At 47.2% G+C, this 27,908-nt stretch overlaps 1 protein-coding gene across 1 annotated transcript; it reads right to left on the minus strand.

The window, feature by feature from the left end:
• Positions 1 to 334: 334 nt before the first annotated feature.
• Positions 335 to 27,789, minus strand: LOC136631617 (C-X-C chemokine receptor type 6-like). The gene is made up of 3 exons (XM_066605904.1): positions 27,757 to 27,789; positions 5,937 to 6,027; positions 335 to 2,730 (listed from the first exon to the last, which is right to left on the minus strand). Exons 2-3 carry the CDS (start codon positions 5,985 to 5,987, stop codon positions 1,711 to 1,713), a joined length of 1,071 nt encoding a protein of 356 aa, XP_066462001.1. The 5' UTR covers positions 5,988 to 6,027; positions 27,757 to 27,789; the 3' UTR covers positions 335 to 1,710.
• Positions 27,790 to 27,908: the final 119 nt, after the last annotated feature.

The raw sequence follows: 27,908 nt of genomic DNA on the forward strand, positions 1-27,908 counted from the left end.
GGCAGGGCAGTAGCTCTGCCATGCCTTATCACAGCGATCATAAGTGCTGTGGTGCAAGTCCCTCAGAGGGACTCAAATAGTGTAAAAAAAAAAGAAAAGAAAAATGAAAAAAAAATAAAAATGTAAAAAAAATGTAAAAAAACCCCTTTTTTCTGCTTTTTCTAATATTAGCATAAAAAAAGGTAAAAAAAAATTTAAATTGCACATATTTGGTATTGACGCATCCGTAACGACGTGTACAAAAAGTTGAGCATGCTTTTTATTTTGTACGGCAAAAAAAGGGAAAAAAAAAACGCTAAAAAACAGAGGCAAAATGCAAATTTTTAGCATTTTGCCTCCCAAAAAATGCAATAAAAGTGATCAAAAAAGCCGTATATTCCCCAAAATGGTACCAATAAAAACTACAGCTTGTCTCGCAAAAAATAAGCCCTCACAGAGCTACGTACATAGAAAAATAAAAAAGTTACAGGACTTTGAATGCAGCGATAGAGAAAAAAAAAAAGATTTCCAAAAAAAGGGGGTTTTATTGCAAAAAAGTGGAAAAACCTAAAAAAATATAAGAATTTTGGTATCGTTGTAACCGTACTGACCCGCAGAAAAAATTTAGTGTGTCATTTATGCTGCATGATTAACGCTGTAAAAAAAAAAAAAAAATCTCTGGCAGAATTGATGTGTTTTCTCTCCCTGTTATCATAAAAAAAATAAAAGTTTTACGATATAGTCTATGTACCCAAAAGGGGCACCGATAAAAACTACAGATCGGCACTCAAAAAGAAAGCCCTTATACGGCCGCATCGACAGAAAAATAAAAAAGTTATGGCTTTTGAAAAATGGAGATGGAAAAATACCAAAAATCGCTTGTTCCTCAACGCCAAAATAGGCCGTGTCATTAAGGGGTTAACAGCATCTATGACATATATGACGGGTCCTCAATGAGTCATTATTTTCTCCGACTGACTTATAAGTATCTTGTGGGTAGATATGAGCAGCAGGCTACATGAATCTGACTATTAAGAAGCAACAAAGCTCTAGAACAGAACTAATAGCAAAGTGTAAATGGAGCCAGAGGAAGTAGTTACGCTGATCATACACCTTAGACGGAAGCAGGTTAGATGGTTGAACAACCATTGGACAATCATTTCACACATGCAGACATACACACTTTGGCCAATATTGGCTATTACAGTCCTTCAAATTGATCATACATGTTCAATCACAATGGGCAACGGACAAAAAGATCTTTCTGGGAATCTTTCAATGAAAGATCGTTCGTTCACATGAAAATGACAAACGTGGCTGGCAGTCTGTCATCGATTGGATGAAGAATTCATTTATTGTTAACCCTTTCCAATCCAATTTGGATTCAGAGTTTCCTAAAAGGCTTTCTCTTTTTGCTGTTATACAACAGTGCCATCTGCTGGCTAAAGCCAGTATGTGTGCACCAGAGAGGATCCGACTGTGGAGTGGCCGACAATAGACGGTAAGAATACCCGGCCGGACGTCTTCTGAAATTGGAGCTGTACAAGCTTCAATCAGAATGTAGGAAGACGTCAGACAGTGGATTGGAAAGGGTTAAATGTCCCCTGGCAAAGGATTGTTTTGATTGCAATTGTCCATTTTAATCAACTTTGGTCTAATGTGTATGAGCAGCTTTACATTCACTGCTTCTCTTGACTTTCTATCATAGGACGCCTTCATGCACATAACCCTTTACACACTTGTTGTACATATGTTTGTTGAAGCAGACACATTCTTAGAGTCTCCATCTGTGGTCCGGAGATGGTCAGTGGTCTCCTCTCGTGCCTTACTAATACCTAAACGTTTCAGCATTTTCCAGAAATGCTTTCTAAATTTTGTACCAACAAAAAAATACAGGATGGGGTTGAGGCAGGAGTGAATGTAAGCAATGGCCTCCATTATGATGCTCACCGTTCTAAAGGATATGTCTGACTGAAGTGTCTTATCTAGGGTGTATGCCAGGACAAGGGCATTATGGGGCAGCTGTGTAGCTATAAACACAAGCACTATGGCCACTATTATCTTAATTGACTTTTTTTTCTGGACGCCTCTCGCATTAACCAAAGTCCTTGCAATGAAACTGTAACAAATGATCATGGAGGTCAATGGCAATATAAAACCCACAGTCATTTGACATGAAACCACCACAAGCTCCACGGTGGGAGGCTCATAGAACTCAAAGCATTCTGCTCCGTTATGAACCTTGTTGTACAGAAACTGGGGGATGGCAAGGAGCAGTGCCAGAGCCCAGAGGGCGGCACATACGCCAGTCCTCCACTTGTGTTTAGTCACTTGGTATTTATTTGCCTTAGTAACTCTACTGATAGATACAAATCTGTCAAATGTGATGGAGGTGAGAGTCAACATGGATGTATAAAGGTTGACTCTGTATGAGCCCCTTACAATCCTACACATGACATTACCAAACACCCAACCGTGTGCTGATTCATATACCAGGAAAGGGAGAGTGAGCAGAAAGAGGATGTCTGCGATGGCCAAATTAACCAAAAATGCATCTGTGAGGGTCTTCACCTTCTCATATAACACAAACACAATTATTATCAGAACATTTCCAACAAGTCCAAGAACACACGTTGTGGAATATGCTGCAGGTAGAAACAGGCTGTGGAGCGGATCGGGCCCATTGGTGAAATTCAGATGGTCTTCATAAACCTTGTTGTTCAGGTGAGTTGGGTAGTCTATATCTTCCATCTATAGTGTAATTAGAGAGAAGTGTAAAAGAAACTGTGATTTTCATTTGGTGATTACAAAGCTAAGATCTGTTATATATGTTCTCAGTGAAAACCATACACTGGCAAAAATCTTACCACTATGACTACTTGGACCAGTAAGGCTGGAGATATCACAGCAGCTATGTAGCACATGCATGTGCTGGAACATATTGGTTTTTACACAAATACATGCACAATAGAGATTAGTGTAAAGCACAGCTAGATAGAAGATCCGTGAGAATTAGGCTTGGTTTCTGTATATTGGATTGTCCTACTATGTAGTATTGTCCTACTATCTTAAACATGTAGAGTATGCAAAATGATTGACTTAAAGGGTACCAGGCCAATTATGTACTTATGCCTAACATACATTTTCCCTTCTCCCTAATACATTGATATGAGGGGTTCATAAATATGTAGTGGGTGTTGCCTATGGAATCCATTCATGCTGGACAGGCTCTGGGGGTGAAGTATCTTCTTCTCTGCACTCAGCCCCCTTGTGGGAATATCTAGGGCAGTGGTGGCAAACCTATGGCACGCGTATCAGAGGTGACACGCAGAGCCCTCCCTGCTGGCACGCACTGCCATTGGCTGCTCACCCCATTAGTGAATACTGGCAGGGGCCACGGCTTCACTGCCGGTATTCACCCAGCCCCTCTGCTAGCAGTGCTAATTCCAGCACACACTGTGATGTCAGTGTGCAGCCGGGATCCTCCTCCCCCCTCCCCTGACGTTTCCTCTTAGGTTCCGCGAGAGCAGGGGAAGGAGGCATCTGGCAGCACACTGACGTCACAGTGTGCACAGGGATCAGTGCTGCTAGCGACGCACTGGGCAGAGGAGCAGCAGCGCTTCCATGAGCAGGAGGGGGTAAGTATGTGGGTCTGAGGGGGGCACTATTACTGCTGCGGGCCACTTTGGGGTGTCTACATTGCTACAGGGGGCAGCTGTTGGGGGTCTCCATTGCTACAGGGGGCCGCTGAGGGGTGTCTCCATTGCTACATGGGGCTGCTGAGGGGGGTCTGCATTGCTACAGGGGGCCATTGAGGGGGTCTCCATTATTACAGGGGGCCGCTGTGGGGGGGCTCCATTGCTACAGGGGGCTGCTACGGGGGGGTCTCCATTGCTACAGGGGGGCACTGAGGGGGTCTCCATTGTTACAGTGGGCTGCTGTGGAGGGTCTCCATTGCTACAGGGGACCACTGAGGGGGGTCTCAATTGGTACAGGGTGCCGCTGAGGGGGGTCTCCATTGCAACACGGGGCCGCTGAGGTGGGTCTCCATTGCAACAGGAGGCCGCTGAGGGGAGTCTATGTTTCTACAGGGGGCCGATGAGGAGGGTCTCCATTGCTACAGGGGCTGCTGAGGGGGGGGGGGTCTCCATTGCTACAGAGGGCCACTGAGGGAGTATCCATTGCTACAGGCAGCTGCTGAGGGGGTCTCCATTGCTACAGGGGGCCACTGAGGGGGGTCTCCATTGCTACAGAGGGCCACTGAGGGGGGGTCTTCATTGCTACAGGGGGCCACTGAGGGGGGTCTCAATTGGTACAGGGTGCCGCTGAGGGGGGTCTCCATTGCAACAGAGAGCCGCTGAGGTGGGTCTCCATTGCAACAGGAGGCCGCTGAGGGGGGTCTATGTTGCTACAGGGGGCCGATGAGGAGGGTCTGCATTGCTACAGGGGCCACTGTGGGGTATCTCCATTGCTACAGGGGGCTGCTGAGGGGAGGCTTCATTGCTACAGGGGGCCGTTGTGGTGGGGTCACCATTGCTACAGGGCGCCACTGTGGGGGGGGGGGGTGTCACTATTACCACTGGGGCCGCTGTGGGGGGTCACCATTACCGCTGGGGCTGCTGTGTGGGATGTCACTACTACCGCTGGGGTATGTTTACACATGACAGAAATGCTGTAGAATGTCCTCAGTGGAAATTTCCGTGACAAATTCTACAGCATTTCCGGATCTAAAAGCAGTCAAAATCTGCACCCTGTCTATTTTAAAACAGCCCTGTACCTTTTATAACGACGGGGGTAAAATCATACGTTGTGATAAGCCCCACCCCCTGATGTGTTGGCACTTTGCGATAAATAAGTGGGTTCTGGTCTGCAGTTTGGGCACTCGGTCTGCAAAAGGTTTGCCATCACTGATCTAGGGAATGGATGGGACAGCTGGTTTTGATAAAAGGAACAGTACTGTGCAAAAGTTTTAGGCAAGTGTAGAAAAAAAATGCTGCAAAGTAAGAATGCTTAAAGGGGTTCTGACATAAAAAAAAATGTTTTAATTACCATGCCTGGCTAGGACCGATCGTCAGGCATGTCCCCTCCAATCGGCATCCTCTTCTGTGGCTTCTTGAAGCAGAGCTGGAGTGGTCAAAATGACCACTTCCTACTCTGCTCCGTCCGTCAGCTACTTCCAAGGTCAACGGACGGGCCGACCACGTCACAAGCAGTGCTTGCTGTGGGCGGCCCGTCCGTCCTGCCTGAACTCCCGAGTGCTGCGCATGCGCAGTGGAGAGGTGGTCCGCCCTGGCTCCTGTCACAGGGCACCTCTCTTCTGCGCCTGCACGCAATCCCGCACGTCGGAGGAAGAAGACTGCCTGCTGGGAGATGACCCCCGCAGCACAACAAAAACGGGACACAAGGTAAGTATTAGTTTTCGTGCTTCAACAGGCCAAAAGTCGTGGGTTCCCTGTCTCCATTAGGCAGACCAGGGAACAATTTGTGAAGGATCTCGGCAGGGAGGTTGTTCCATACATCATGGAGAACTAAGCACAGATCTTCTGTGGATGTCGGCTCACTCCAATCCTTCTGTCTCTTCATATAATCCCAGACAGACTGGATGATGAGATCAGTGGGGGCCACATGACTACATCCAGGACTCCTTATCCTTCTTCACACTGAGGATGGCTCTTGATGACATTGGCTGGATGGGTCGTCTTGCTGCAGTATACATTTGGAGCCGATCAGATGATTTCTATTTTTTTTTTAAAAAAATCTTACTTTGCAGCATTTTTTGCACACCTGCCTAAAACTTTTGCGGAGTACTGTACATTTTGATAACTTTGTGGCTACTGGAACATCAAAAAGCAAAAGAACTCTGAAAATATCAGCTTTTTTCCAGGTTGGCTTTTTGCTTGGAGAAGCTGTATATGTCCCCCAGAACTATCACTGCTGGGTGCTGTGAAGTCACTTACATTGTGGAGACTTATCCTGCTGTCCTGTTCAGAGCTGTAGACGTATTGCATTGCGTTCTGCGGGGCTGCAAGGGTATTGGTGCAGATCTCCCTGTAAATAAACATCATAATATGCATATGATAGAGAAAAGATACAGGGCAGGAGGTGACTGATTTCTATTAAAGCTTTCACAACTGATAAATAGTGACATTAACCCTTTCCAATCCAATTTCTATTCTAGTTTTCCTAGGGGGCTTACTCTTTTACTGCTGTTATACAACGGCGCTATCTGCTGGCTAAAGCCAGTACTGCATGAGGTGACACGTTGGATAGGCTCCGACAGCAGAGAGGCTGGCAATATACAGTAAGAGAACCCAGATGAACGTCTTCCAACATCCAAGCTGTAGAGCCTTAAATCATAATGTCTTCAGAGGTCAGACAGTGGATTGGAAAGAGTTAAGTGGGTTCATTGCGTTATCCGTGGTGATAATTTGGCCACAGGTAAAGCAGTGCACGCTTTCCATAGCGTTGCAATGGAAAGCACAGCCCTACTGTCCACGAGCGATATTCCGTCACGGACGTGGACAGGGGGCCCTAAGACTTGGGGAGTAGGAAAGACACTCAGAGCTCTCCTGCCTCCTGAGCATACTGCAGGTTCACCGAGATGATCTCCCAATTACTACTTGCCTATAGGTCAGCACAGTTGCTATGAGAAAGAAGTTTACATCTAATCTGATGATAAAGCAAATTATTTCACTATCTGATTTCGGTACTGACTCAAATGTGATTATTTCTATAAATCTGTCCAATTGCCCTGACAGTAATTACGTTCCCACAATAGAGGATTCCTTCACATACAATTCTGACTAAATGGAATCTATCATCACAAAATAGTGGTCATTAATGGCTGCACATCCAAGTGGAAGAATGTATCAAGTGGGGTACCACAAGGCTCTGTCCTAGGCCCAGTGTTGGTCAACCTTTTTATAAATGATCTGGAGGAGGGAATTGATGGGAAACCGATCAAATTTACCGATGACGCAAAGCTAGGAGGGATAGATAACAATAGGGAAGAGAGAGAGAGTATTCAGAAAGATCTAGAAAAGCTTGCACAGTGGGCAGCGACTAACAGAATGGTATTTAACAAGGAGAAATGGAAAATCCTACATCTGGGCAAGAAAAATGAAAAAAGCACATACAGAATGGGAGGAATTGGGCTAAGCAGCAGCACATGTGAAAAAGACTTAGGTATACTAATAGATTATAGACTGAACATGAGTCAACAATGTGATGCAGCAGCCAAAAAGGCAAACACAATTCTGGGATGTATTAAGATAAGTGTAGAATCTAGATCATGTGAGGTAATTATCCCCCTCTACTCTTTCTTAGTCAGACTTCATCTGGAATACTGTGTCCAGCTCTGGGCACCCCGATTTAAAAAAAGACATAGACTTTAGAGCATGTTCAGAGAAGAGTTACCAAGATGGTGAGCGGTCAGCAAATTATGTCTTATGAGGAACGGTTAAAGGATCTGGAAATGTTTAGCTTGCAAAAAGGATGGCTGGGGAAGAGACTTAATAGCAGTCTACAAATATCTGAAGGGCTGTCACAGTGCAGAGGGATCAGCCCTATTCTCATCTGCACAAGGGAAGACTAGAAGCAATGGGATGAAACTCAAAGGGAGAAGACACAAATTAAATATTAGACAGTGAACGGGGTCGATGAGTGGAACAGGTTACCACGGGAGGTAGTGAGTTCTCCTTCAATTGAAGTCTTTAGAGACTGGACAGACATTTGTCTGGGATGATTTAGTGAATCCTGCACTGAGCAGGGGGTCGGACCAGATGCCATGGAGGTCCCTTCCAACTCTACCATTCTGTGATTCTAAATGCCTCACTTGAAGCACCTGTTTAGCATCACTCGCCGCTGCTAAACTCCCTCCCCCTCCCCTTTTAGTGTTTTTTGGTTCAAAGACAGGGCTAGTCCTATATTTTTTGGCAGCATGAAATTTCGGTCGCTGATGTTAAGCACATATGTGCTATATTTTTTAGTCTGACATTTTTGCGCGGCCAAAAAATTGTTTGCCTGAATGCATATATTGGAACCCAAAGCTTCAGATTTTCACAATTTTTTTGTGCTGCTAAATTAACTGAGATGAAACACTCATGTGAATAAGATCTTACAGCTGACACCCACCTGCAACAGCTGCAATCAGCTTTCACGCTGATCACGGCTGTTAACCTTTCTGACAGCATGCCCTGATCGGAGTTTGGGGGTCCCAAACGAACCCCGTGATGATATTGCAGGGTACTGTTCAGTTGCTATGGCAGCTGGGGGCCTTCTGAAAGCTCTCAGGGCTGCCATTGCAGATTGCATATCAGCCATAGTGGTTTAATGTAATACTACTGTATTACAACATACTGCAGGAGTGATCAAGGCATCACAAGTTCATGTCCCCTATAGGGGCTAAAAAAATGTAAAAATCACTTTAGAGAAGTTTTAATATTTATTAAATAAAAGGTAATAAAAGTAAAAAAAAAAACATACAAGTCTGACCTATCAATGTAGCGCATTATTTACGACACACGGTGAACGTAGTAGGAAATAAAAGAAAAATATAATGAAAAGTGATCAAAAAGTTGTATGAACTCCAAAATCATAGCAATAGAAGCTAGAGCACATCCCGCAAAAAAGAACCCCCATACAACTATGTCGGCAAAAAAAGAAAAAAGTTATGGCAGTCAAAAAATGGCAGCAGAAAATAATAAAAAACAGCAAAAAGTTATATAAAATTTGGTATTGTTATAATGGTACTGACCCCCAGAATACAGATACCATGTATCATATTTCTGCTGCCGTGTGTTCACAGTAGAAACAGGAACCCCCAAATATGGCGAAATTGTCCTTCTTTTTGCATTTCATTTATTTTTAAGTTTTTCAGTAGAGTACATTACATAGTACCATTGAAAAGCATAACTCGGCCCACAAAAAAACAAACTCTCAGACAGCTATGTGAATGGATAAATAAAGGAATTACGATTTTTTGAAAGTGGGGAGAAAAAATGAAAAAAAAAAAAAGGGGCCACGAGGAGATGTCCCGAGGCAGCAAGTGGGGTTATACACTTCTGTATGGCCATAATAATGCACTTTGTAATATACATTGTGCATTAATTATGAGCCATACAGAAGTTATAAAAAGTTTTTTACTTACCTGCTCCGTTGCTAGCGTCCTGGTCTCCATGGTGCCGACTAATTTTTGGCCTCCGATGGCCAAATTAGCCGCGCTTGCGCAGTCCGGGTCTTCTGCTGTTCTCTATGGGGCTCCGTGTAGCTCCGTGTAGCTCCGCCCCGTCACGTGCCGATTCCAGCCAATCAGGAGGCTGGAATCGGCAGTGGACCGCACAGAAGAGCTGCGGTCCACGAAGATAGAGGATCCCGGCGGCCATCTTCAGCGGTAAGTATTGAAGTCACCGGACCGCCGGGATTCAGGTAAGCGCTGTGCGGGTGGTTTTTTTAACCCCTGCATCGGGGTTGTCTCGCGCCGAACGGGGGGGGGGTTTAAAAAAAAAAAAAACCCGTTTCGGCGCGGGACATCTCCTTTAAGGGGTTAAAACTGTGTAGTGTCCAATTGATGTTTCCAAAGCCAGTTTATAAGATCCAACCTATTAAACAACGGAATAAGCAGCTTGAGCGCTTGTGATATGAGTAGAGATGAGCGAACCTACTTGTTTCGAGTAATTACTCGATCGAGCACCGCGATTTTCGAGTACTTCCGTACTCGGGTGAAAAGATTCGGGGGGCGCCGGGGGAGGCGTGGCGGAGCGGGGGGTAGCAGCGGGGAACAGGGGGGAGCCCTCTCTCTCTCCCTCTCCCCCCACTCCCCACTGCAACCCCCCACTCACCCACGGCGCCCCCCGAATCTTTTCGCCCGAGTACGGAAGTACTCGAAAATCGCGGTGCTCGGGCGAAAAAGGGGCATGGCCGAGTAGGTTCGCTCATCTCTAGATATGAGCAGACACCGCTACGGTACAGTGCTGATGTTGTCCCCCCTTCGTCAGCTCCGAGGACCAGTGCAAGCCGTTCAGATATAAGAGAATGGCTGGTGTCTCTAATGCTCCTCACAGATCATCTGTATGCACATTTTAACAAAGAGCAGTGGTTGTTGTCATGTGGTTAGCCTCACACAACCTGGGGAGCCGCACCACCTTTATTCATCCTTTAAGATGAAAAGCTTTTCTGCCTGCTCATTTTTTATATTTTAAAAGGGATCTTCCAGGGCTAGAATATAGGTGATAAGGCAGCAGAAACACACTCCTAAGCTCTTGCTCATGACCTGAAGGTTGCAAGTACAATCCCTGATTGGTGTTGGTAGTCAGCTCAAGCTTGACTCAGCCTTTCAAGGTCAGTGAAATGAGTACTCAGCTTGTTGGAAGGCAATAGCAAAACATTCTACCTAGAAATTAGTCATGATTTGGTGCGTGCTTTACCTTTATCCTTCGGACAGATCATCAAATCCGATCTGTGGGGTCTAAGGGCTACTTCACATGTAGGCTGTGAACAAGGCTCTTGCGTAAGTATTGGTGCATTTTACTGTACTTTTTGCACTTGCAGGGCAGGTTCAATGGGTGCAAGACACTTTTTTCCCTCCACCATTTCAAAATTCTCTTTAGTCTAATGAGGTCCAGATTTGTTTTTTCCTCACAGTTTTGTGCACTGTTTCACGCATCCCGTTGCATATTATGTGCACATTTGCGCACCCTCATAGACTTCGGCACTGTCACAGTGCAGAGGGATCAGCCCTATTCTCATCTATACAAGGAAAGACTAGAAGCAATGGGATGAAACTGAAAGGGAGGAGACAGATTAGATATTAGAAAAAACTTTCTGACAGTGAGGGGGATCAATGAGTGGAACAGGTTACCATGGGAGGTGGTGAGTTCTCCTTCAATGGAAGTGTTCAAACAAAGGCTGGACAAATATCTGTCTGGGATGATTTAGTGAATCTTGCACTGAGCAGGGGGTTGGACCCGATGACCCTGGAGGTCCCTTCCAACTCTACCATTCTATGATTCTATGGGGCTCTTTGGTCTGCATATGTGAACAAAATAGAGCATGGTCTATGTTTTTAGTGCATTAGAAATGCCATGGTCAGAAAGGGTGCAGGAGTCAGCCCCCCACCAATCTGAGGTTCCTTTCACACGGGGCAGTTTGGTTGCAATAAAAAACACACCAAAAAGTGCATGGGTGAAACCATGTGTGTTTTTACTATGTTTGGAGTTAAATGTAGCAAAAAACGCATGCAGGGAAGAGTAATAATATAATGGAGAAGGAGAGGTATAGCGAGTAAGAACAAGGTAGAAGAAAGCTGGATAAAGAGCAGTCAGAGACAGTTCCCTCCCTGATGTCAGATATGGTGCATTATACTGAGGGCGGTATCTCCAGTCACCAAGCTCCGGATTCTGATGTACGAAAAATGGACAGTATTGGCCGTAACCTTGTTTTGTCTGAAACTGCAAATAGATGTGATTTATACTATTTCTCCCTTACCCTGACTCCTAAAGCTCCTCCCAGAAGGAAATATCTGCATTACGCCACCTGCTAAGCTGCCCCTCGCTCTGTCCTGCTGCACATCACAAACTACAACGACCATTTCATTTTTTATAAGGTGACCAGACATCCCGAATCAGGTGAGATAGTTCTGCTTGGGACCCTGTGTCCCACCCTCCGCCGGGACTCCAGCGGGACAGCCATTTGTCCCGCTTTCGAGACATTTGTCCCGCTTTTGTTCTGCTTTCTGGTGACACAAATGGTATAGATTTTGACATTTTTCTTGGATGCAGAAATGCTGCAGAATTTGATCCCTGTCTCTTTTTCAACTGGCCCTGTACTTTTCAGAACGCTGGAGGTAAAATCATATGTCATGATAAGCCCCGCCCCTGACCACACCCCTATGCCCCGCTTTGACCCTGGGAAAATCTGGTCACCTTACCTTTATTATTGTAGCATAGTGGATGGGAGTCAGAATACATAGCCTTCATAAATACAAGCTGATCCCCAACTTCTGCTTCCTACATATGTTGGTGTTATAGAAATAAAGAATCTTATATGGAGGCAGCTGGTTACTGGAGGTGGACACATATAGTATAGAGTCATGTCAGATTGGGGAAACTTGGCATCGTAATTTTTAATACATTTAAATGAAAATATTCTGGCTACGAGTAGTGTTGCTCATCTTGATCAGCTGGGTGATAAAATAGTTCTGATTTTCGCAAAATCGAATCTGGTTAGTCTGAACTATTTTTTGGTTAAAATGTCAGGAAAATTGAATTTCCCATAATGCCTGCTGCATAGGTCAGTGTGCATCCAATCAGCACACTCTGCCCTCCTCCTGCTTCCACATTGTTTCCTCCTCCTCCTCTTCCCAAAATTAAAACTCTCAGCTGTGTGTATATTACAGTTGTGTCCAGTCTAGGTAGAGTTGCCACCTGGCCAATATTTTCCAGGCCAGGCTGGTGCTGGTATTTATTTTTTACCGGCCCAATTAAAGGCCGGTATTTTGGTCGGGTTGCTGTGTCCCCTGCAGGAATGAAGAACACATCTGCCACATGCAGCAGATGTTTTCTTCATCCCCGTGGGGAATAAAGATTTCCCTACTGCAGCTGTCAATGTGATTGGCTGAGCACCTACAGGGGTCACTGTGAGATGTCACCATTACTACAGGGGGCCGCTGTGGGTTGTCACCATTACTACAGAGGCCCCTGTGGGATGTCACCATTACTACAGGGGCCGCTGTGGGATGTCACCATTACTAAAGGGGGCCGCTGTGGGATGTCACCATTACTACAGGTGGCCGCTGGGAGATGTCACCATTGCTACAGGGGGCAGATGTGATATGTCACCATTACTACAAGAGCCGCTGTGGGATGTCACCATTACTACAGGGGGCCGCTGTGGGATGTCACTATTATAACAGGGGTCACTGTGAGATGTCACCATTACTACAGGGGGCTGCTGTGGGATGTCACCATTACCACAGGGGCCCCTGTGGGATGTCACCATTACTACAGGGTGGCGCTGAGGGATGTCACCATTGCTACAGGGGGTAGCTGTGATATGTCACCATTACTACAGGGGGCAGCTGTGGGATGTCACCATTACTACAGGGGCCCCTGTGGGATGTCACCATTACTACAGGGTTGCGCTATGGGATGTCACCATTACTACAGGGGGCAGCTGTGATATGTCACCATTACTACAGCGGCCGCTGTGGGATGTCACCATTACTACAGGTGGCCGCTGGGAGATGTCACCATTACTACAGGGGGCAGCTGTGATATGTCACCATTACCACAGGGGCCGCTGTGGGATGTCACCATTACTACAGGGGGCCGCTGTGGGATGTCACCATTACTACAGGTGGCTGCTGTGGAATGTCACCATTACTACAGGGGGCTGCTGTGGAATGTCACCATTACTACAGGGGCCGCTGTGGGATATCACCATTACTACAGGAGGCCGCCTTTGGGATGTCACTATTACTATAGGGGCTGCTGTGGGATGTTACTATTACTGCAGGGGGCCGCTGTGGGATGTCACTATTACGGTATTATTGTATCTTGTCACCACCGGAAGCTAGGGGTTTGACAGGGGTAGCATGCCCCTGTCACACCCCTAGCCTGATTGGCTGAATTCCTGAAGGTCCTAGAAGCAGCGTCCTCATAGATTGTTGCCTGGGCTGGACGGTTAAGGTTAGGGGTTCGTGTTCATGTTCGGCTTACATTATTCACTTTCAACACTTTCATTATACAGGGGTTACAGGGGTAGCAAGGAAGCATTTACAATAAATAGTCTAAGCCTAACATGAAGACAAACCCCAAACCCTAACCGTCCAGGCCAGGCAACAATCTATACACACGCTGCTGCCATTCTTGTTGCCTGTCCCGTGGCGCTGCCACCTCCAAGCTGCAGCAATCCCGTTGTCTCCTGCCGGCTCAGGCAGTCTCTCCGGCCGGCGCCGCAGCCTCCCCCGCTGGCTCAACATCTCCTGGGCACGCTGCTGCCGGTGCCGTCACCTCTCACTGCCTTGCCACTCTTGTCCCCTGCCGCCGCAGCTTGTGCATACTGGCGATCTCCTGCCGCTACTGGCGCCACCGCTTCCACGTTTGACACAGGGCTCCTCTGCAGGCTACCTCTGAACGCCGCCAACGTTCCCAGGTTTAACGCTGTCCTCCACTGCAGGCTGCCTCTCAACGCCGCCATCGCTCCCAGGTTTCAGGCTGTCCTCCTGTGCACGCTGCCTCTGGATCTTTAGTGGCCTGACAGGACCTGCACAGCAGCCTGCTCTGCAGCCAATCAGGTACAGGGGGCGTCACTGCCCTATCACTCCTGTCTCCACCAGTATTCCCTGGTGGCGTCAAGATACAATAATACCCACTATTACTACTGGGATAGCTGTGGGATGTCACTATTACTACCAGTGGCCGCTGTAGGATGTCACTATTATTACTGGGGGCCACTGTGAGATATCACTATTACACTGGGGGCCGTTGTGGGTTGTAACTATTACTACTGGGGGCCACTGTGAGATGTCACTATTACTACTGGGGGCCACTGTGGGTCTCTATTACTACTGGGGGCCACTGTGGGGTATCACTATAGGAGGCCGCTGTAGGATGTCACTATTACTATCGGGGCCGCTGTGGGGTGTCACTATTAACACTGGGGCTGCAATGTGGGGTGTCACTATTACTACAGGAGGCTGCTGCGGGATGTCACTATTACTATTGAGGGCCGCTGTGGGATGTCACTATTACTACTGGGGCTGCTGTGGGGTATCACTATTACTACCGTGGGTCACTGTGAGATGTCACTATTACTACAGGGGGCCACCTTGGGATATCACTATTAACACTGGGGCTGAAGACTGCAGACTGCAGCATGTTCTCGCGAGTAGATGACACTAAATCACACTAAACGTCATCTACTTGTGAGAACATGCTGGCCTGGATTCTATGCATACACACAGCCACTGGACAGGATCCAGGGGATAAAGGAGGAAAAAAATGCTGTGATAAGCCACGCCCCCAAGCCACGCACTTTTTGTTTTACCATGGGCAGTATTTTTTCGTGGCAAAGGTGGCAACCCTAAGTCTAGGCCATGCTCTTTGAAGGAGGGCTCTCCTCACAAAAGTGTATGTTATCACATATTACGCAGTACCAATCTCACATTTACAATCAATTCTGCCTCTTGCACACAGCTCGCAAAATGGCACGTATTACAAGCGTGTAACTGCCAAAATAGTGTATGGGGATTATTGGCACGCAGAAAATACACATGTCATTGCTGTGTGCCTGATGAGTGGGAAAACGAAAAAGCAGAGTGTGATTGTTCTCAGTGACAGAAACCATGTAATCTTGTAGATATGATACCTTTTAATGGTTAACAAAAATACATGATGTTACAGCAAGCTTTTCAGGCTTCTTCTTCAGGGTAAGGGAGTAGATCTGAAGAAAAATGCATTTATACATAAATATGAACAGGCACAGACATGAAGTGATTAATTTGCACTTAAAATATCACTACAAGATGGGTAGAGGAGTAAATACATACATAGTCTACTAATAAGGGATGTGAAAGTTTTATGGTCCCTGAATTTGTGTTAGGGGGTCATCAGATTTTTTATATTCTCCACTGATGTAGATAGTCCCCTCTGATATTCATTCCGTTCTGGAGAGTGTCAAAGTTGGTAATAAACTTGTACTCCAAAATTCTCCTGTGACATAGAGATTCGAAATTGCCTTTTAATATGGCAACCTGCATATGTTGTATGTTGTGTCCGTGACTAGACAAATGTTCCACAGTTAATTCTGTCTTTCTCTCTTTAAGGACTCTTTCACAGGAGCGTATATCGGTCACTGTTTTCATGGCTGCCCGATATACGCTACGATGTGAGGTGTAAAAACTCATGAATGGGTGCACAAATCTAACATTTGTGCCTGTTCAGACAGCATGGGCCCCAGCGTATATACGCCGAGGCTACCATGCCGTTGCCCCTTCCTTCCCCCTCACCGGCTCCCCTCCTCTCCCCTCCGGCTGATTGGAATGGGCGGGGGCGAAGCTAAGCGCAGCCCCGTCCCCTCCCATTGCTGGCTGCAGACAAGAGGATAGAGTTTAGCTCCGTCCCCGTCCCACCCCTTATCTGTAGGCAGCAATGGGAGGAGGAGGGGCAGGGCTTAGCTCCACCCCCACCCCGCTACCTCCCATTGCAATCAGCCGGAGGGAAGGAGAGAAGAGGGAGTTTATCAGTCACACCTCCCACCTCCCTTCTCCGGCCGCTAACATTGGCTCCCTTAGGAGCCCATGCAGCGGCCGTCTTATTCCAGCCCAAAAAATAGTTCCAGGACTATCTTTTGGGCCCGACATAAAAATGCCCAGAACTATGTTGGCCATGTGATCTGATGCTTCGGAATCCAATGCATCAGATCACAGAGTATATTGGCCGATATACGCTCATGGGAAAGAGCCCTAATTGTATGGTGATGAAACCTCATAAGCGGTGTCGCTGCAAAATACACTAATGTGAGAGAGACCCGAAACAGCCTAGACTGCATGCTGATACAATGTAGCAAAGTATTAGGCCTCATGCAGACAGCCAGGTCCGATCCAGCTGCAAGAATCCTCACAGCGGGATGCGAGCCGTGCCCCTGCAGTGACCCGTGGCTCACAACCTCCAGAGTCTCCTCTGCTCTGCTATGTCCAGGCTGCCGCCCAGGATACGAGGTTGCATTGAAAACATCGCAAATGAGAATAAAACCATTGAAAATCATTGATTTCATTATCATGCGTTTTCAATCACTCTCGCATCTCAGGGAAGTCAGATCGCCAGGGGGTGTGAACCCTAAGGCTGCAGGGCAGGCACACATCAATGCACATGCTGCAGCTCCGGGGCAGCCGCCATCTCAGTGCTGCGTCTTGCCAGCCGGCGCCTCTGTGATCCATGATGGCAGGTTCCCTGCTCACCGCTCCACCGTGCTCTGAGGACTGCTCCCAATGCTACTGCAGTCCGCACTTCTGGGAAAGCCCCTTTCTGGGAATCCTTAGTAGCCTTCCAGGAGCAACAGACCAACTAGCTGTGCAGCCAATCAGGTACAGGGGGCATCACCCCCTGTCAATCTTGGCTCCACCAGGAGTTCATGGTGGCGTCAAGATACAATAATACCCATTCTGCAATTTCTTTACTGTGCGAGTTTTAAAATCGCAGCTCTCTGCATAGGATTGTATTATCTAATGCAATCCTATGGCAGCGTGCATAGCAGAAATTCAGAATTTCCGCCGTGTGCATTTACCCTTGGAGAGAGATTTGTGCCGCTGCTGATGTATGTAGCTCACAAAGCATTGTCTATACTGGATACAACTGTAACACAACCTCAGCTGAGACAAGAGCAGTGCACAATTTTGCAGCTTTGGATGTCAACGGTGTTCTCAGCCACTGCAGTGATCATAAAGTCTGTTAGAAAATTACGTTATTTATGTAGTCATTTAATTATTAATCTAAAATCTGTGTAAAACACATTGTACATGCACAGTAGGGACTTATTTACATGAGCGCATATCTCCTCCCTTCTGGCTGTGTTTCAATGGGAGTGGGGGGATAGGGACGGAGCTAGGATTTTCATTTTTTTGACAATTGTGTCATTTTAAAAACAGTTTTTTTGTACAGCACACAGATGAATGAAGAATTTCACCCCAAAATGGATTCCCCTGTTTGTCTTGTGTTCGGAAACATACCATTTGTACCCCAATCTGCTTACTGGACACATGGCTAGGCCTGTGAGGGTACACCCGATAGATTTCAGGGCAAAACTGAATAAATTCCTGGCCCCATTGCAGAAAAAAAATTGACTCCCTAAAAATAACCCCCCCCCCCCCCCCCCACACACACACACTTTTTGGCATTCCCTAAATCTTAGATAAAGGAAATTATGTATACTGTGTAGTATGTCTGAAGACAGGGGTAATTACGGGGCCTGGTTGGGATGAGCACATGGAGCAATAAAACTCGGTATACCTCCTCCCATGCTTTTTTGGAGGTATTTCTTGACCCCAGCGGCAGGGATGGGGTGTAAAAAGTGGCGCTCTGTGAGGCTCCGTAATCTTGCTGAGGTGCGGCGGTCTCACACAGAAGGCGATCAAGCTGCTCTTGGAACTGCAGGAAGGCGAGCGTTCCCGGGCATTCCTGAAAATTACGTATTACAGGTAGCGATCTGAATAATGCCGGGTTCACGCGGCCGTATGTGGAATCCGCTTGTGGAGGCCCGCAGCGGATCCCAGCTGTGAGCCCGGCTGTGACCCTGCGTACGGCCAAGTCATGTACTGCGCATAACTGCCTACTCACACAGGCGGTCATGCGCAGGACACAGTTTGTTTGCTTATATTTCCTGCTCCGCCGCTTAGCAATGACACGGGTACCAGCAGCCCGTATATAATGTAGTTGCGTATGGGCTGCGGGTATATCCGCGACCATGGAGCACAATGGGCTGTGTGTTGCAGAGATCTGCAGTAAAATAGAACCTGCTGCGTTCTAATTTCTGCGAGTGGATTACGTAATTCTAACCCACTAATGTGGGCGGAATTGTGTAATCCAATGCATTTGATTTATCCGCATATTACCGCAGATCAAGCGCATGCGGAATCTGCAATTTCTCTCCAGTCGTGTGAGACCGGCTTAAGGCAGATCGCTTATCTAGCACTTATCATGTGACCGGGGACAGCTCAACGAGGCCACTGGTCACTGCTCCAGGCTCTCAGCTACCTTTGGTAGCCAGGAGCAAGGGGATTTCAAATTTCCTGGGCCATCCCCAGCTTCTGCGCATGTGTCCGTTATTTTGCATGCGCAGAAGCCAGGGTAGATCCATTGAGAGGATCGCGTCTGGGTTCAAATGTCGAGGCCTGCGGTAAGAAGTTTCATCTCCTCTCGCCGAATGCATTGGAGAGATTAAACTTCAACTTTTTTTTTTAACTTTTACGTGATCGCCATTATCTATTGGATAACGACAATCACGTGATTGGGGACCGCTCACCGCAATCTTGGCTATCTTTAGTAGACAGAAGCACGGAGATTTTAAATTTTCCGGGCCCTCCTCAGCTTCTACACATTTGCATCCACCATTTTGCTAATGGGTACATGCACCAAAATTGGGGAAAGGTCCACAGACAAACATCCCTTTAGGAAACATTGCCGGAGTCCTTAGGTACATAATTTCATCTCCGCTCACGGATATGATCCCGGGCGGCGCCTGCTAATTGAGTATAAGCAGAGCAGGGCAGGTGTTTGAGGTTGTAATATATGCAACTTTGATTTAATGAATTCTTTTATACAAATGTTTACTCATTGCCAGATCTAAGCATGATCGCCATTATCCATAATTTTTTTTTTTATTTGAATTTTTTTTTTGTCTTTATATTATTTTTTTGCTTTTATATTATCATGAATGAATAGCCAAGAGCTATCTGTTATTGGCTGAGCGCTCAGCCAATAGCTAAGCAGTAGCTGCTATTGGCTGAGCCCTCAGCCAATCTGTACAGCCCTTTCAGGAGGCGGGGATTTTTAAATCCCTGTCTGCTGAAAGTGCTGGACAGCAGTGCCGGGGAGCCAGCAGGAGGACGCGGCTGACAGCAGGAGAGGTGAGTAACTTTTTAATTACTTTTTAACCACTTTTTTATGATTATCGGGGAAGGGCTTATATTTCAAGCCCTTCTCCGATAATCATTCTGCAGGGCTTGTCAGAAACCACTGCTTTCAATGGGATCGGCAGCAGTGCCGATTCCATTGAAAGCAATGGGATAGCATGCCGTGGACTTCTGCCACAGCTGTGACAGCTGTCACAGCTGTGGCAGAAGTCAGCGGCATTCTCCATATCTTTTCAATGGGGCTAGCGCTGCTGCCGCTGGCCCCATTGAAAAGACTGGCGATGTCGCAGCGATATCCCAGCGATTTTGGATATCTGCCTGCGTTTTTCTCGTACTGCGATGTGAGACTTTAACTTTAGAATCGCATCGCAGTGGAGAAAAAAACGCCAGTGGATGGGAGCCCTAAGGGAGTGATGTAACCCCCATAATCAGGTGATCAAGACTCCTTACGGCGTGGAAACGCGTCCTGTGTAGACGTCTGACTGTTTTTATGTAGCACTTCATTCAATAAAGGCTTGTGGACACTATCTCTGTGAAGACAGTTGTTTAGATTGCCAGATCTAAACATGATCGCCATTATCCATTGGATAATGACGATCACATGATCAGGGACCGTTCACTGCGGCCCTCAGACAAATTTTGGTTGGGGATGAAATCTGCATTGAGCAGGGGCTTGGACCAGATGACCCTGGAGGTCTCTTCCAACTCTACCATTCTGTGATTCTGTGAAGTACAGATTGGAGACGGGAAGAAGTTTTTCCCCTAAAATTAGGAAAATTGGCTTCTAGCCATGGGTTGGGGGTTTGCCTTCCTTTGGATTAACATGAGGAAGAGTGTGTAATTGGCTAAACTGGAAGGACAGAAGGCTTTTTTAAACCTTAAACACTATGTTACTATGAAGTTGTAAGGGTCGTTCTCTACTTACAGGATTCTGGGTCTACACTACACAAAATATGTTAAGTACGCAGTTGCTTCAAACTTTAAATTGACACTTAACACAACAAAAGCCACTGCAGTCCTCAAAGTCATGGGTCAGTACTTAACATTATACCCAGCTTTCTGGGTGCACACTGAGTACATCAATAAGGCCTACTGCACACAGACGGATTTGCATTGCGAAATCCGGAGTGGGATTCCGACTCCAGATTCTGCAGCAGATCCAGCCCATAGCATGCTATGAGAAAATGCAATTTCCTGACCATGAGCGGAAATTGATTGTGATTTTCCGCTCGTAGGGGAGAAATCGCAGCGTGTTGTGATTTTGTGCAGGCTACGCACGGCTGGCTAATAATGAATTGAGGCTTGCAACAGAGGCCAAAAGCAATAAAAAAGGATTTAGGGGGTATGTCAAAAGCGAAAAAAAAATGTCAAAGATGCTTTTGGATGCTTACAAGATGAAAATGGTGAATTGGTTACGAAAAGAGATGAGCGAGCATGCTTGTCCGAGCTTGATACTCGTTCGAGTATTAACATACTCGATGGTGCTCTTTACTCGTGAGCACCACATGTTCGAGAAAATTTTTGGACCCCTCCCCACTTTACCACTTCCTGCTGTGAAGTGCCAGCGTGTGAAAGAGAAAGAGGGAGGGAGAGAAGAAAAAAAAAAGCTTGGCAACCGGCGGGTGCATTGCAAAAATGCTCGGTTCTCCCATTGACTTCAAGGGGTTCCTTACTCGAAGAGAGCTCTCGAATATTACAAAAGCTCGGCTCGAAAAATGAGCACGTGAGCATTTTGGTGCTCGCTCATCTCTTGTCACGAATGATGTTGAGAAGGCCAAACTTTTAAATTTCTATTTTGTATCTGTTTTCTCACAGAAAGTAGATGTAACATCAACTGATCTGCCCTGTGCTATCGGGGGAATAAAAGAATGCAGGCTATATATAAGCAGAGAGATGGTGTGAGAACGCATAGCTAATGAATTCAAGTCTCAAGGTCCAAATGAATTACTTTCTAGGATACTAAAGGAAGCAGCAGAAGTAATTGCTGAACCACTCGCCATAATCTTTAAAAATTCGTGGAGAACAGGAGAAGTCCCAGAAGTTTGGAAAAGGGCAAATGTTGTTGCTATCTTCAAAAAAGGGCAGAAAGTAGATCCAGTAAACTACAGGCCTGTGAGCCTAACTTCTATACTAGGAAAGATCTTTGAAAAAAAAATTAAACAGCATGTATGCAAGTACTTGGATAAGAATGGAATAATTAATCAGAGCCAGTATGGGTTTGTAACGAACAAGTGTTGCCAAATGAATCTATTTCCCTTCTATGACAAAATCACCGACTGGGTTGATCAGGGAAATGCGGTGGATATAGTATATCTTGATTTTAGTAAAACAATTGACAAAGAGTCTCATACCATACAAAAATATGGGATTAACAAGGCAACTGTTAGGTGGATTCACAACTAGCTGAGTGATCATATTCATAAGACTGGTCATAAATGGCTGCACATCCAAGTGGAAGAATGTATCAAGTGGAATACCACAAGGCTCTGTCCAAGGCCCAGTGTTGTTCAACCTTTTTTATAAATGATCTGGAGGAGAGAATTGATGGGAAACTGATCAAATTTGCCAATGCTTGAACAGTGGGCGTCGACTAACAGAATGGTATTTAACAAGAAGAAATGCAAAATCCTACATCTGGGCAAGGAAAATGAAAAAGCACATACAGAATGGGAGGAATTGGGCTAAGCAGCAGCTCATGTGAAAAAGACTTAGGTATATTAATAGATTATAGACTGAATATGAGTCAACAATGTGATGCAGCAGCCAAAAAGGCAAACAAAATTCTGGGATGTATTAAGAGAAGCATAGAATCTAGATCACGCGAGGATTAATTATCCCCCTCTACTCTTCCTTGGTCAGACCTCATCAGGAATACTGTGTCCTGTTCTGGGCACGTCACTTTAAAAAAGACATCGACAAACTGGAGCCAGTTCAGCGAAGAGTTACCAAGATGGTGAGCGGTCTGCAAATCATGTCCTATGAGGAACGGGTAAAGGATCTGGGAATATTTAGCTTGCAAAAAAGATGGCTGAGAGGAGACTGGATAGCTGTCTACAAATATCTGAAGGGCTGTCACAGTGCAGAGGGATCAGCCCTATTATCATTTGCAGAAGGAAAGACTAGAAGCAATGGGATGAAACTGAAAAGGACGAGACACATATTAGATATTAGAAGAAAACTTTCTGACTGTGTGGGTGATCAATGAGTGGAACAGGTTACCACAGGAGGTGGTGAGTTCTCCTTCAATGGACATATTCAAACAAAGGCTGGACAAATATTTGTCTGGGATGATTAAGTGAATCCTGCACTGAGCAGGGGGTTGGACCAGATGACCCTGGAGGTTTACCTCTACCATTCTATGATTCTATTAGGCACACAGCACACACAGACACCACTCATCAGGCGCACAGCACTACCTGACACCACTCTTCAAGCATACAGCACTCACCGACATCACTCATCAGGCATACAGTACTTACCAACACCACTCATTAGGGACACAGTACTCACCGACATCACTCATCAGGAAGATGCACTCACCGACACCACTCATTAAGTGTACAGCACTCACAGACACCACTCATCAGGCGTACAGCACTCACCGACACCACTTTTCAAGCGTACAGCGCTCACCGACACCACTCATCAGGCATACAGCACTTACCAACACTACTCATCAGGCACACATCACTCACTGACATCATTCATCAGGAAGATGCACTCACCAAACCACTCATCAGGCGCACAGCACTCACCACCACCACTTATCAGATACATTCACTGACACCATTCATCAGGCACACAGCACTCACCACCACTACTCATCAGGTACACAGCACTCACCACTACCACTCATAAGTCGTACAGCACTCACAATCACTCATCAGGCACACAGCACTCACTGACACCACTTATCAGATACATTCACTAACACTGCTAATCAGGCACACAGCACTCACCAACCCCACTCATCAGGCATGCAGCACTCACAATCACTCATCAGGCACACAGCACTCACCGCCACCACTTATCAGATACATTCACTAACACTACTGATCAGACATGCAGCACTCACTGACACCACTCATCAGGCGCACAGCACTCACCGCCACCACTCATCAGGCATGCAGCACTCACTGACACCACTCATCAGGCACACAACACTTACCAACACCACTCATCAGGCACACAGCACTCACTGCCACCACTTATCAGATACATTCACTAACACTACTCATCAGACATGTAGCACTCACTGACCCCACCAATCAGGCATGCAGCACTCACTGACACCACTCATCAGACATGCAGCACTCACTGACACCACTCATCAGGCATGCAGCACTCACTGACACCACTCATCAGGCATGCAGCACTCACTGACACCACTCAACAGGCACACAGCACTCACCGACACCACTCAACAGGCATGCAGCACTCACTGACACCACTCAACAGGCACACAGCACTCACTGCCACCACTTATCAGATACATTCACTAACACTACTGATCAGACATGCAGCACTCACTGACACCACTCATCAGGCGCACAGCACTCACTGACACCACTCATCAGGCATGCAGCACTCACTGACACCACTCATCAGGCATGCAGCACTCACTGACACCACTCATCAGGCACACAGCACTCACTGCCACCACTTATCAGATACATTCACTAACACTACTCATCAGACATGTAGCACTCACTGACCCCACCAATCAGGCATGCAGCACTCACTGACACCACTCATCAGGCATGCAGCACTCACTGACACCACTCAACAGGCACACAGCACTCACTGCCACCACTCATCAGGCACGCAGCACTCACTGACACCACTCATCAGGCATGCAGCACTCACTGACACCACTCATCAGACATGCAGCACTCACCGCCACCACTTATCAGGCACACAGCACTCACCGCCACCACTTATCAGATACATTCACTAACACTACTGATCAGACATGCAGCACTCACTGACACCACTCATCAGGCGCACAGCACTCACCGCCACCACTCATCAGGCATGCAGCACTCACTGCCACCACTCAACAGGCACACAGCACTCACTGCCACCACTCATCAGGCATGCAGCACTCACCGCCACCACTTATCAGATACATTCACTGACACCATTCATCAGGCACACAGCACTCACCGCCACCACTTATCAGATACATTCACTAACACCACTCAACAGGCATGCAGCACTCACTGACACCACTCATCAGGCATGCAGCACTCACTGACACCACTCATCAGACATGCAGCACTCACCGACACCACTCATCAGACATGCAGCACTCACTGCCACCACTCATCAGGCACACAGCACTCACTGACACCACTCATCAGGCATGCAGCACTCACTGACACCACTCATCAGGCATGCAGCACTCACTGACACCACTCATCAGACATGCAGCACTCACCGACACCACTCAACAGGCATGCAGCACTCACTGACACGACTCATCAGGCACACAGCACTCACTGCCACCACTCATCAGGCGCACAGCACTCACCGCCACCACTCATCAGGCATGCAGCACTCACTGACACCACTCATCAGGCACACAACACTTACCAACACCACTCATCAGGCACACAGCACTCACTGCCACCACTTATCAGATACATTCACTAACACTACTCATCAGACATGTAGCACTCACTGACCCCACCAATCAGGCATGCAGCACTCACTGACACCACTCATCAGACATGCAGCACTCACTGACACCACTCATCAGGCATGCAGCACTCACTGACACCACTCATCAGGCATGCAGCACTCACTGACACCACTCAACAGGCACACAGCACTCACCGACACCACTCAACAGGCATGCAGCACTCACTGACACCACTCAACAGGCACACAGCACTCACCGACACCACTCAACAGGCATGCAGCACTCACTGACACCACTCAACAGGCACACAGCACTCACTGACACCACTCATCAGGCGCACAGCACTCACTGACACCACTCATCAGGCATGCAGCACTCACTGACACCACTCATCAGGCATGCAGCACTCACTGACACCACTCATCAGGCACACAGCACTCACTGCCACCACTTATCAGATACATTCACTAACACTACTCATCAGACATGTAGCACTCACTGACCCCACCAATCAGGCATGCAGCACTCACTGACACCACTCATCAGGCATGCAGCACTCACTGACACCACTCAACAGGCACACAGCACTCACTGCCACCACTCATCAGGCACGCAGCACTCACTGACACCACTCATCAGGCATGCAGCACTCACTGACACCACTCATCAGACATGCAGCACTCACCGCCACCACTTATCAGGCACACAGCACTCACCGCCACCACTTATCAGATACATTCACTAACACTACTGATCAGACATGCAGCACTCACTGACACCACTCATCAGGCGCACAGCACTCACCGCCACCACTCATCAGGCATGCAGCACTCACTGACACCACTCAACAGGCACACAGCACTCACTGCCACCACTCATCAGGCATGCAGCACTCACCGCCACCACTTATCAGATACATTCACTGACACCATTCATCAGGCACACAGCACTCACCGCCACCACTTATCAGATACATTCACTAACACCACTCAACAGGCATGCAGCACTCACTGACACCACTCATCAGGCATGCAGCACTCACTGACACCACTCATCAGGCATGCAGCACTCACTGACACCACTCATCAGACATGCAGCACTCACCGACACCACTCATCAGGCACACAGCACTCACTGCCACCACTCATCAGGCACACAGCACTCACTGACACCACTCATCAGGCATGCAGCACTCACTGACACCACTCATCAGGCATGCAGCACTCACTGACACCACTCATCAGACATGCAGCACTCACCGACACCACTCAACAGGCATGCAGCACTCACTGACACGACTCATCAGGCACACAGCACTCACTGCCACCACTCATCAGGCACACAGCACTCACTGACACCACTCATCAGGCATGCAGCACTCACTGACACCACTCATCAGGCATGCAGCACACACTGACACCACTCATCACGCACACAGCACTTACCAACACCACTCATTAGGCACACAGCACTCACTGACACCACTCATCAGGCACACAGCACTCACTGACACCACTCATCAGGCATGCAGCACTCACTGACACCACTCATCACGCACACAGCACTTACCAACACCACTCATTAGGCACACAGCACTCACTGACACCACTCATCAGGCACACAGCACTCACTGACACCACTCATCAGGCACACAGCACTCACTGACACCACTCATCAGGCACACAGCACTCACTGACACCACTCATTAGGCACACAGCACTCACTGACACCACTCATCAGGCACACAGCACTCACTGACACCACTCATCAGGCACACAGCACTCACTGACACCACTCATCAGGCATGCAGCACTCACTGACACCACTCATCAGGCACACAGCACTCACTGACACCACTCATCAGGCACACAGCACTCACTGACACCACTCATCAGGCACACAGCACTCACTGACACCACTCATTAGGCACACAGCACTCACTGACACCACTCATCAGGCACACAGCACTCACTGACACCACTCATCAGGCACACAGCACTCACTGACACCACTCATCAGGCACGCAGCACTCACTGACACGACTCATCAGGCACACAGCACTCACTGACACCACTCATCAGGCATGCAGCACTCACTGACACCACTCATCAGGCACACAGCACTCACCGCCACCACTCATCAGGCACACAGCACTTACCAACACCACTCATCAGGCATGCAGCACTTACCAACACCACTCATTAGGCACACAGTACTCACTGACACCACTCATCAGGTAGATTCTAGCCACAGGATTTCACCAGTACAGTCAATTAAAATGAATGGATATAGCTTAAGAGCTCTGTAGAGACATATCTAACCATTTTATACCTACAGGAAACTATTATCCCAGACACACAAGGTTAACAGCAAATGATGGAATATTACATATGAGAGACTTCTATGACTGTTGTGATAGAGGCATATGACTATAGAACCCAAGACATCATGCTGCTAATCACTTAATGGCAATGTAAATGTGAATGGGGCATGAGTTTCCACTTACCTCTACAACAGAGTCTTCATGCTGTGAGAAAAGCTTGCACTGTGGTATCTGTACGGTATTGAGCATCTATGTATGTAAAGCCCCTGCTGAGCAATCACTTCCTGCATGTCAAAAAGAACACACAAGCAAAAAGGATGATATGAGCTAAGAGA

This window comes from Eleutherodactylus coqui, chromosome 6 (genome assembly GCF_035609145.1).
Source record: "Eleutherodactylus coqui strain aEleCoq1 chromosome 6, aEleCoq1.hap1, whole genome shotgun sequence".
NCBI lineage: Eukaryota > Metazoa > Chordata > Amphibia > Anura > Eleutherodactylidae > Eleutherodactylus > Eleutherodactylus coqui.

Excerpts from the sequence above, each read along its gene's own strand:
- LOC136631617 (XM_066605904.1), bottom strand. The coding sequence starts at position 5,987 with ATGCAATACGTCTACAGCTCTGAACAGGACAGCAGGATAAGTCTCCAC. Across the intron at positions 2,731-5,936 it reads GCAGGATAAGTCTCCACAAT|ATGGAAGATATAGACTACCC; the intron begins GTAAGTGACTTC and ends ATTACACTATAG.